Here is a 12,014-nt window from a genome sequence, read left to right on the forward strand (position 1 = left end):
AAGCATAGTGGTTTGACTTATGTCTGGCATATAAATTGGTGGTTGTGACAAGACAAGAAAGGAGACAGCAATAATCATTATGATCACATCACTTTTTCTTATGTTTTCTTTAATCAAATCGTTGTTAATCAATATCAATAAACTAATAAACATTCTGAATTATTCAAACCGACCATTGTTTGTATTATAATTTAACTTTGAAGAATTCTCTTTTGTTTTTGTATCATTTTTTCCCCAATAATAAATTTATGAATTCATGCAAAACAAAACTTGTCATTTTTTATTTGTTAAAATAAATGAACTTTTTAAATATCATGGCTTCAATAATTCAAATTTTTTTTTACCAAGACAACGACAACGATTGTTTGATTGTTTTTGTTTGTATTTTGTTTTTTGATATATGGTAAGAATATGATCATTAACGTAACGTAACTTGTGTATTCAATTATTAATTAGTGTATATAAAACAAACTCGCATAGCAACGATGGTTATAATTGTCAAGAAATAAAATTTTCCATTTGTCAATTTTTTTAATTTGTTCCCCCAATAATGACATGAATTTTTTCAATTGAAATAGTGATATTTCATCAAGGCAAGAAACAAGAACAGAACTGATCTTAATGATCGTGATTTGTAAGAAAAAATGACATAAAAAGAACACAATTTGGTTTTAGTTGATGATTTGACATGTTGTGTTATAGAATGAAATAGTACACGAATGATTGGTATTAGTGGCAGCATGAAGAATTTTTCAACAGAGAATATCATCATTGGTGATGTTATAAACGAGTTTTTCAAATGTGTAAAATATTATCTGTTTCGTTTGGAATATTCCTTACTGGATTATCAACAGCGTCGTATACGATGGACATGTTATCGAACAATCAAGCCAAGTATTTGGATAACGACAAATTCAATGATTTTAATAGCCATAATGTTTACCATGATTCAACGACCAAAATCCATAGCCGGTTTGCCGTTGTCGTTAGAAGATTTCGAAGAGATGTTTGATATTCAACGATTAGATCTGGCAATCATACATTTAGTTGTTGTTTTTTTGACATTAGAATATCTATGGTTTGAATTGTTCAAAAAAATTTCTTCTTACAATTTTCCATCGAATGATTTGTTCATCAAATATCGTAATTATGATGACAATCTATTGGAACCACGATTACGTCGCTATTTGACTTTATTTTATCGAATTATTGATTCAATATCGACATTACTTTATCGTTTAGCGGTATTGACCATGTTATCTGGCTACGCATTATTCATTATTCATGTTGGCTATTTATATTTGGATGGTAAATTGAATACATTCCAATGGCTTTTGTTTCTTCAACTGTGGACAATGCTTCTGTTTCGTTTAGTATATCTGATGGGACAATTATTTTTGGCCATGAAATTTTTATTGTTTATCGTTGAATTTGGCCGAATTCAATTTATAAAAATGCTTCAAACAACCCAAAATGTGTTTTGTTGTAATCGAAACAAAATGAATTTTAACAATTCAATAAATCGCAGATTGTTTTGGCAAAGTTTCCATCGACAATATTTGACACTGTATTTGGAAACATGGAAATTTGATGATACAATAAAAATGGTGCTGGCAGCAGTGGAAATGATTGCAAAATCAGCAATTATCGATTGCACTGTATTCGTTAGTAAACAATTGCGTATGAATCTTAATAATACCTTGATCATCCTATGGTTAGGATCAGCATTTGTATATATGAAAATTATTTATACACACGTGTCATATGCACCATCTTATAATAAAAAATGTAGCCGATTAATTATGAATTGGAATGCACGAACACATTGGCAACGATTCTGCATTCAACAACAACAGAAACCATTACTGCAAGAATCGTCATCATCACCATGGAAAAAATTGAAACGTTTCAATGCATGGATCACATTAAGGGATGTGATTAAATCCAATCTATTCATACAGACAATGACCAATAATCTTTTTGGTTTGAATTGTGGACAATTATTCTTCATCACTAGATATAAATATCTAGAATTACTTCTAATGGATGTTATGCTAATTTTATTGTTTTATAAAAAAATTTGCTTATATTAAATATTTCCAGTTTCTCTCTCTCTCTCTTTTTTTCACAAAATCAAAACAATTTGTATCTGGAATTTTTTTGAAACAGATAATCTCTTCTTTTTTTGGCTCTATGATACAGCTCTTTGAAGAAAACTTCTTGTTGGTTTGCTTGAAGCTTTACTAAATTTATGTCCATAATTTGAATTTTGTTTTGATGCTGATGATACACTACCACTGCTACCACCACCACCACCACCACGATTCGATGATAATGATGTCGATGGTTTATTCGAGGAACCACGATTATAGTTTGTTGATGATGATGAGGATGCTGATGATGATTTGCCATGACCAACCCCCCCACCACCGGAACAAACACGTACAGATGAATTTTTTGAATTTCGACTTGCCTGTTGTGATGCTGCTGCTGATGATGCTGCTGCTGAGGATGATGATGATGATGATGGTTGTTGTGATGATGCTCCCGTATACATTACATGACTTGTTACATTTGGACGTGGTGCTAATGCCATTCGTAGATGTGTTGGTTGTGATCCACCACCATGTTTTTTTACTTTATTGTATGCTTTGAATTTTTTATAGGCAATCATACAAATCAATACCAGTATTGAAAAAGCAACCGCTGCACCCAATACGATCAATACGAGTAGTAACCATCGATTCACATTTGGCAGTGCCATACATTTTTCATATGTGATTCCTAAATCCTGACAATCAAGTGTCATATGACATTGGTGAGTGTCCAAAAATTTACAAAATTTTCCACCTTTATAGTTCATATCATTTTCACAATGGCGTTTAAAACATACACACATTAATTCCTGACTACAACATTTCAGAATATCGGCACGACCTTCTTTAACGCCAATAATACTATCACGTTCCTCGAAACATGTTACATTTAACAATGGATAAACAAACTTGTCCGGATTCGGATTTTGATATATCAATCGAGAATAAGTTGGAAAAATTGTTTGATTTGTCATATTATGACCATTTTGGATTGTTGTCATACTATCATTCTTGACATTTGTGATATTCAATATCGATGATGATGATGGTGATGAACGATTTTGATTTTGATCAATATTAATATCGGCAGCTTTGATCAGAACAACAATCGATGGTAAAAGTTGTAAAAAAAACATTGTAAACTTCATCATGATCATCCTGGACATCATAATTCACATTCGAACGAAAACTTTTTATTTCATTAATTCGAAAAAAAATTGCAATTTTTATAACCATCAAAAATCATTGTTTCAAACGTTGTTTTCTTTTTGAGATTTCATTCAATTTATATTTTATTGAATTTTGAAATTGAATTTTTTAAATTCATTCAAAATCCCGACAGATGTCAGCATTGGGATCAACAATAGATTTTTTTTTTTTTTGAAAATCAAAATTTGATCAAAATACTCTTTCAAAGATTGTTGATTACTAATTTTTTATTGTTTGTTTTTTTTCATAATACAGCTCTTTGAAGAGAACTTTTGATTGCATCTTTGCTAAATTTTTGCCCATTATTAGGTTGTTGAGATGATTTTGATGATACAAAATCCGATGTCGATGGTTTACTCACTGATGAACAAGTTGATGGTTTGCTCGATGATGATGATGATGATGATGATGACTTGCCAGCACCACCAGAACATTCACGTGCATTAGATGAATTTTTTCGACTTTTTCGATTTGATTTTCGTGTTTGATTGACCTGCGATGGTTGCTGTATGGAAGACACATACATCACTTGACTTGTGACATTCGGACTTGATGCAATTGCCATTTCTAGTTGTGGTTGTGATGTGGTACCACCACCATGTTTTTTCGCTTTATTATATGCTTTGTATTTTTTATAGGCAATTATACAAATCAATATTAGAATGGAAAAAGCAATTAGCGAACCAAATACAATCAATATAATAAGCAACAATCGATTCACTTCTGGCAGAGCCATACATTTCTTGTAGCTGACGTCCAAATTCACACAATAAGGTCTCGGCTGACATGGATGTGATCGTGTGAATTTACAAAAGGCTCCATCAATATAAATCGGATCATGTTGACAATGACGATTGATACATTCACATGATAATACTTGTAAACAACAGTCTAGAATATCGGCACGAGCTTGTTTAATGTACAGAATATCACTGCTTTCATCTCTACACGTCTCATTTATCATTGGATGTTTCCGAAGATTTTGATATTGTGATCGCAATCGATTTGGCGTATTATTAATGTGACCATTTTGGATCTCTGTTGACATTGTAGTGTATTCATTTGTCATATTTGACAGTGATGAATGATTTTGATCAATATTGACATCGTCAGCAGTAGCAGCAGCTTTGATCAGTACAACGATTGGTGGCAAAAGTTGTAATAAAAACTTTATCATGATCATCACGAAAATCATAATTCACATTCAATCGAGAATTTTTTTTTTGTTATAGATTTTATTCGAATAAATTTTCAATTTTTATAATTATCGAAAATTATTGTTTCGAGCTTGTTTTTTATTTTGGATTTAATAAAATTTTTAAATTTCTTTAACGGAATTCATTTAAAATGCCGACAGATGTCAGCATCAGAGATTGACATTGAATTTGAATTGATTGAAATTTTATTCTTTCAATTGATATGCGTTAATTGCCAAGTTTATTGTTTTTTTTTATCTAAAAAAAAATTTACAATTTATTTATTTTTGAAGAGAACTTTTTGCCGGTTTGATTGAATTTTTACTAAATTTTTTTCCATTGTTAGGTTGTTTTTTAGATGATTTTGATGATACACCACTTGACGATGACTGGCCACCACCAGCACCGCCACCACCAGAATTTTTCTGCTTTGAACTTTGACTTTTATCGGTCTGTGATGGTTGTTGCTGTACGGAAGACACATATTGACTACTATCGACATTTGAACTTGATGTATTTGCCGCTTTTTTATGTTGTGGTGGTGGTGGTTGTGATTCATCTTGTTTTTTCAGTTGAATATATTTTTTATAGCCAAATATACCAATCACTATTAGAATTAAAAAAACGACAATCACACCAAACACAATCAGCATGGTATGCAATAATCGATTATTACTTTCTGGTAGAGCCACACATTTTTCGTGGATAATTTTCATAGGCAAATGATAACAGTTAGGTTTCGTGTGACATGGATGATTTGGCAACTCCATACAATACTTGCCATTCTTATAGATTGGATCAAATTGACAATGACTTTCAATACATAGACATGTTAATAATTGAACACAACATTCTAGAATATCGGCATGAGCTTGTTTATTCGAAAGAGTTTTACTACTTTCCTCTCTACACATCACATTTACCAATGGATGTTTCATTTGATCTTGAAATTGCGATTTCGTTCGATTTGGCGCCATAATCGTTTGCGTCGTTGGCGTCATAATCAGAATAACGATTGGTGGTAAAAATTGTAACAACGATAATGAAAAAAACATAAACTTCGTGATGATGATCATCCTGAAAATCATAAAATTCACATTCAATGGTGAATTTTTTTCAGATTTTATTCGAAATTTTTATAATTATCAAAAATCATTGTTTTGAACGTTTTTTAACATATATTCAATTTAATTAAAAAATTTTCATCACAAAATTCGTACAAAATCCGACAGATGTCAGCATTAGATCAACAATAGATTTTTTTTTCTTTTTAAAAATTGATGATCGATCGTAGATCGATTATTACATTTTCAACAAACTGAATCACGAAAAAAAAACGAAAAAGTTGAAAAAATTTGTTTTCCCATTGTTCTCGAATTTGTTTAATTGATTGATTTATTTTTTTGCCCTTGAAAAATTCCCTGATTTTCAGTTTCGATGCAGTATCGATGTATCGGATTTACAGACGTACACACGCACATGCAGTCAAAATGAAAAGTAGAATTTCGTTCAAACGATGAAAAGAAATAAAGCAAAAGCAAAGAAAAAAAGGATTGTTTGTATCAACACAAATATAGCTTTAGAAATCAAGTGAAAAGAAAAAGAATTCTAAAAATTATCCGATGTAGGCGTGTTGTTTGTAGAATCTATTTGAAAAGAATGCAAAAAAAGCAGAACGCTATTAAATTCCACATAGATATGAATCTTAAGGATGCCATTTAGTAGGTGGTTGATGTTGTTGTTGATGTATTATTTCCATGATTACCATCATCATCCATCGAATGCTGTTTTTTTGATGATGATGATGATGGTGATCGTTGCAAATCGAAAAATTGCCAAATAGTTATTGCCTTGGATTTTTTGTTGTTTGTTTCGTATGCATGTGCAACAATTATATATTCATCGAATTATCATCTAATAATAATGATGATGATGATCATCATCATCATAATGGTAAACACCACCATCGTCGTCGACATATTATAGTAATGCAATAGTTTTATCGCTTTCGGGTGTGTTTTTTTTTGTAATTGTTTGGGGGAGGTAAAGATGAACTTTATTTTGAAATTTCAATTTTCAACGAAAAAAAAAATTCGTTTGATATGCGCATGTGTTGCAAGAACCAAAAAAAAAATGGTAGTGGATTCACACACACCGAAGAACACCTACCTTTATTTTATTTTTTTTTTTATTTGTTGAATCCATGCCAATGTATTGGATCATGTTCAGTGCACAATACCACTACCACACAAGAAATAGAAAAACAATTTTCAACAACACCGTTTGGAGCGCAAACAATGCACGGTAATAGAATTCTTGCCATTCCAATCTTTTTTTGTTTATCCTCTTCCTCATTCAAAATATCAATTACACCAACATACAGAGGTAGCAGCATAGAATCGCAACGATATTTCTTTCACATGCCCACACATGAATTTTTTCGATAATAGAAGCATATATTAATGGTATAACGGCATTCGATTCTCCACATTCTCACCCTCTCTTACTCTTTTTTTTGTCTCTGGTTTTATTTTGCTCATTCGCGCGCGCGGGTTTTTCTTTCAGTCTTCATCATCATCATCATTCGCATCTTTTGATTCGTTAATATTCGTCGTTTGATTTTGAAATTATTTTTTTTTTGTTTCTTTTCTTTCTTTGGTTGGTTTGTATGTTCCAGTTTTTTGTTTTACTTTGAGTTAATCGAGCAAAATTTGGCGCGTTATTCATAAATATATTTTTGTGTTTGTTTTTTTTTAACTAAAGTGTTAATTCAACAACAACAAATACAAACAAATCAAGACAATCTTTCCGGTTCTTGTGTTCAGATTGCTTTATTTTGTGATCCAATGCAGTTCGATTAAATAGAAATGATTTTATTGATCCAAACATCAATAATAAAGGTGAGCGAAATTTTTTTTTGTTTTGTTTTCAATGTCACTTGGCCACGAGCCATACACACTTTTGCACATCATACCGTTATAAGAACACAGATGTTCCAAATCTGACACACGAGCATTAATGCATAATAATAATAGTGCCACACATGTGTTCGGTAATTTTTTTTTCGTTTTCGCTGCAGCAATAATAAAGGATCGTCAAATGTGTGTTTGTCTACATTCAACAAAAAACTACCGGTCCAAAATCTATTTCATTTTGTTTTTAGTTTTTCTTCTTCAAAATGATGCATTTATCCAACGGTCTTTCTTTCTTTCTGATTTTCTATGTTCGTTTTTTTTCATAACGGACGAATCTTTGATTCTTTTTTTTCCATTTCACAATTTTCACGACCTAGCAGCATTGGCTATAATGACGAGATCGATTTAAGTTACAAAATACACCCACCACCATCATCATACAGATGCAGATGGCTTTTTTTTCCCTAAATGCTCTATGTCTCTATTGACGGTTATTCAAACGACCGATCATCATCATTTTATTAGTATATATTAGCAGAAGCAGCAATTTTTGTTGCTAATCCAAACTATTTCAATTATTTAATTGTTCCGCATGTTTAAAATGTTTTCAATTGTTTTATATTATATTTATAATCATCATCAAAAGTTCTCTCAAACAACAAGTGGTTGTTTTTTTGAATTATAATAAATTCTTTAACATCCTCATGTTCTATGATTCTATTACATGATTTATGTGATGTGATTATTATGATTATATGATTTTATTATTGCCATTGTAATCCACTATCTTGTCTGGTTTTTTTTGTTGTTGTTGTTATTGGTGTTATTGGTGATCATCATTATCGTCAAAGTCGTCATTGTAATTATCAAATGTTGTATGTTGCCCATAATTTAAATTTAATTTTTTTTTTTCGTTTTGAGATTATTAGATAACAGTTTCCTTTGAAACCTAAAGTGATACTATTTTATCATCATCATCATCATCATTGATGTGATAAGCAGAAATTTTTTTTTCAATCAATTTATTGATTTATTATTATTGAATTGAATCCGGATTTTTGTTGTTGTTGTTGTTGTTGATTATGACGGATCATTGGCTTTTTTCCCTCCATTGATGTGTATGTGATGATTGTATAATTTGATTATTTCTCGAATATAGAAACGATTTATGGAAAAAAAGAGTCTTTATAGATATATTCTTCATATATACCTGTTGATAGGTTTCTCACATTATCGATCGATAAATAGTATGTATGAATGACATTTATATATTATATATTTCCAGTTAACATTGTAATGATCCATTGATTAATCATTGGTTTCTCGTTTTTTTTTGCATTTACATTCATACAACATAAAAAACAGTTTTATACAAAAATTTTTAATCGATCAATCAATCGATGGAATTTTTATTATATAAATGAGCGTGGATAAGATTTGTGATCTTTTTACATTTCTGCTAAATTCGATTTAAATCGTATGTTGTTCACACACACACAAATGATGATGATGATCCTCACGAACCGATTTGATCGCTTCTTGATGCTAAATAAATTGATACGAATAATCTTTATATTACCTTTTTGACCAAATGATGAAATTATCAATCAAATAAATTACGAATATCGGATATAAAATTTATTTAGGCTAAACGCTGTTGTCACAAAACATTGTCCTATTTTTTTACTTCTATTTGATAATCTTTGCCCTTTAAGGTCTATTTTTTTCTCTCTCTCTTCAATTAATAATATTCAAATGTCTGTTGCATGTGTTGTGGTGCTCATCATTATCATTATTGAATAAAATTGGTAGACAACATTCTTGTGAAATGGAAAAATTGCATTATCGACATTTATTGAAATGGAAAAAATGAAAAAGCAAAAATTTTTGTTTCAATCAAAAATTTTTGAATTTTTTTTTTAATGATAACGATGATCAGTGTGTTGAACATATACTGTTTAGCGACAATTACACCATTGACATTTTAGTTTTAATATAGTTCATCTCTCAATTTGTTTTTCTTTTTTTGTTGCCATTTTGTTGTTTCATTTACATATTCATCATCATTAGATATTTGCATTTTTACTAAATGATTAATCCAAAATCATCATAGGATGATGATCAGATCTCATCATGTATAATGAATTAATGAATGCTGATGAAGATCATCATCATCAACATTGTATAATTGGCTCATTATCCTTGATATTTAAAATGATATGATTATGATATAATATATAGATGGATAGATGATGGAAATTTTTTTTTCAATTTTTTACATTTCATTGTGTTTCTGTATCTGTGCTGTTGTTGTTGTTGTTGTTATGTCAATTCCGTTATAATTTTATAGACTATAGAAATTTTTTTTTTTAGTAAAAGTCGTTATTTTTCACTTTTTCCTTTGTTGATGTTTCAAGGTATTTGATTAATCATTTTTTTCTGGATCATCGTATTTATGTTTTGTTTGTTTGTTTGTTTATCATGGCTACCATTTGGGATCCATTAGAGCTAAAATGTTATAAAGTTTGTCGTTGTTGTTGTTGTTTTCGTCGTGTTTATTCGTAGTGGTAGATGATTTGAAATTCATATTTATAGTTTGATCAATTTATAGTTTTCCGGATCGTTTTTTTTTCTTTGATTCACAATTGTATGTTAAAATGTGTGTGTGTGTTGGTTTTTATTATGACTATGACACACACAGGTATAAGGTATGAGACACGCAAATTTTTTTTTATTCGTTTAATCGGATAACAAATACAGACATAGACATTACAAGGTTGAATTGGACAAAATTGAAATTCATTTTCGATGAATCGTTGATCACGAATAAATCAATATATGTGAATAAATGCAGAAAAATTGGGAATAAATAAAATGTCAACCATTTTGACATTTTATAATCGATAATTTTTTTTTGTTCTTTTCACCATTCGGTCCTCTGTTTGATTGATTGATTGAATTGTCATCTAAACGAATTGGCCATAGAACAACAACAACAATAAAACATCATTCCAACATTGTCATCGTTATCGAAAATTTCCAAAAAAAAAATTATTAATATTTTTTAACCTTGAATTTATGACATTTACCCTCTCCCATTCGTATGTATTTGCCATTTGGTGGACACATGGCTGCTAAACATCAATGACATCTCTTAAAAAAAAATTTCAAGTTGAAATGATTGACGATATTGTTTTGTTGTCGTTGTTTTTTTTCTTTTTTCCATTTGACCATTATCATCAAATCCTATATATATGATATGTCATCAACATTGTCATCATGTTTGGACTTGTCATGCTGTGTGTATCTTGTGTGTGTGTGTGAATCTATATACACACGGAATATGTATTTAGAATGGAAAAAAAAGAAAATGAAAAATTGTTCCGGTCAAATAAACACATAGGATTAGATTTGTTGAACAAAGAATAAAAAGGAAAAAAGAAAAATTCAGCTGTTGTTTAGTTTTTATTATTAATATAATTTGAACATCCGGTCTTTTGAATGATGATTCATGGTTGATTTTTTTTTACGACAATGGATTTACTAGCATACACACACATACAAGTGAGTTGCATGATGAGAATCTCATCTTTCCCTTTGATATTTCTTTTGTTGCTAATGAAATAAGCAGAAAAAAATACCGTTATGTTCACCAAACAAACATCATTCAAAGGGCTATGTCTGTGTCTATGTGTGTGTGTGTGTGTGTGTGTGTGTGTTTGTTCAATTTGTACTTGGTCATCATCATCCACATCCACAAATCGAAGATGTTAAATGTAAAGAACGATGACCGGTTTTTTTCTGTTTGTTTCCATCACCAATCGAACGTATATGGCTGTCCATGTAATCCTTTGGTTACTCTTTTTTTTTGTTTTGTTTCTGGTTTCCATAAAAGTTGATTTCCATCAAATCATTTTTTTTGCCCTTTGGCTATTTCAACAATTTCCTGTGTGTTTGTGTTGATGTTTGATTCATGTTTGGTTGGTTGGTTTGTTGGTTGGTTTCCACTCATCTAACATTTTACCTTTTTCTTTTTTTTGCCATTCACAGACATTTTGTTCAATTAATAAATATTTCCATAGAATTTTAATGAATCATAATTTTTTTGGTTATTTTTCTTCTGATGAATAAAGACCATTCCTTTTGTGTGTGGTGAATATTTTCGTATTTTAATTGAATATATTGATTGATTTCTATTGAATCAATGTTTTCTTGTTGGAATTAATTCATTGTGTTTTTTTCTCATGACTACCATTTAGTGGCTATAAATGATTGCTCATTTCGATTGCAATAACCATGTGCTTATGCGTGAGAGAGATAAAACTGGACTATTTTCCCCAAAAAAAAGATGACCATTTTTTATTTAATCCTTGTTGATATAGTTGTTAGCCCCAGAAATAGAAATCACCGTATTTCATCATCAGTTGTTTTATTGTCTTTTGAAAACAATCACCAAATTTGGTCAAATTCTAATGATGATCTGCGAAGGTGTTTTGTCTGTCATCGTCATTGTTTTGTTCCTTTTTATTTATCATGAAAATGTCATTTTTTATAAACAGAAAATAATCTTTAAAAATGCATTAATGTTTGATGCATTC

General features: G+C 30.2%; 4 protein-coding genes across 5 annotated transcripts in view; 2 read left to right on the plus strand and 2 right to left on the minus strand.

Moving 5' to 3' along the window:
* Positions 1-391: 391 nt before the first annotated feature.
* LOC124494350 (uncharacterized) lies at positions 392-2,106 on the plus strand. Its single transcript, XM_075732131.1, has 2 exons — positions 392-423; positions 579-2,106. The coding sequence occupies exon 2, from the start codon at positions 720-722 to the stop codon at positions 2,091-2,093; it is 1,374 nt and encodes a 457-aa protein (XP_075588246.1). The 5' UTR covers positions 392-423; positions 579-719; the 3' UTR covers positions 2,094-2,106.
* Positions 2,107-3,378: 1,272 nt separating this feature from the next.
* LOC124493458 (uncharacterized) lies at positions 3,379-4,492 on the minus strand. The gene has a single exon (XM_047056535.2). It carries the CDS (start codon positions 4,486-4,488, stop codon positions 3,550-3,552), a length of 939 nt encoding a protein of 312 aa, XP_046912491.2. The 5' UTR covers positions 4,489-4,492; the 3' UTR covers positions 3,379-3,549.
* A 290-nt stretch (positions 4,493-4,782) lies between these two features.
* LOC124493565 (uncharacterized) lies at positions 4,783-5,583 on the minus strand. Its single transcript, XM_075731838.1, has 2 exons — positions 5,178-5,583; positions 4,783-5,108 (listed from the first exon to the last, which is right to left on the minus strand). Exons 1-2 carry the CDS (start codon positions 5,575-5,577, stop codon positions 4,783-4,785), a joined length of 726 nt encoding a protein of 241 aa, XP_075587953.1. The 5' UTR covers positions 5,578-5,583.
* Positions 5,584-7,042: 1,459 nt separating this feature from the next.
* The window catches only part of sd (TEA domain transcription factor 1 homolog scalloped), a 36,319-nt gene continuing 31,347 nt past the window's right edge, over positions 7,043-12,014 (plus strand). Inside the window, exons 1-2 of one of the 2 annotated variants that reach the window (XM_075732138.1) lie at positions 7,084-7,167; positions 7,265-7,401. The gene's annotated coding sequence lies outside the window, so the exon portion shown is untranslated. Of the gene's footprint in view, positions 7,402-12,014 lie in introns of both variants that reach the window. The other variant, XM_075732134.1, reaches the window with a different exon arrangement.

The sequence above is a fragment of the Dermatophagoides farinae genome, chromosome 6, assembly GCF_024713945.1.
Source record: "Dermatophagoides farinae isolate YC_2012a chromosome 6, ASM2471394v1, whole genome shotgun sequence".
Classification (NCBI taxonomy): domain Eukaryota; kingdom Metazoa; phylum Arthropoda; class Arachnida; order Sarcoptiformes; family Pyroglyphidae; genus Dermatophagoides; species Dermatophagoides farinae.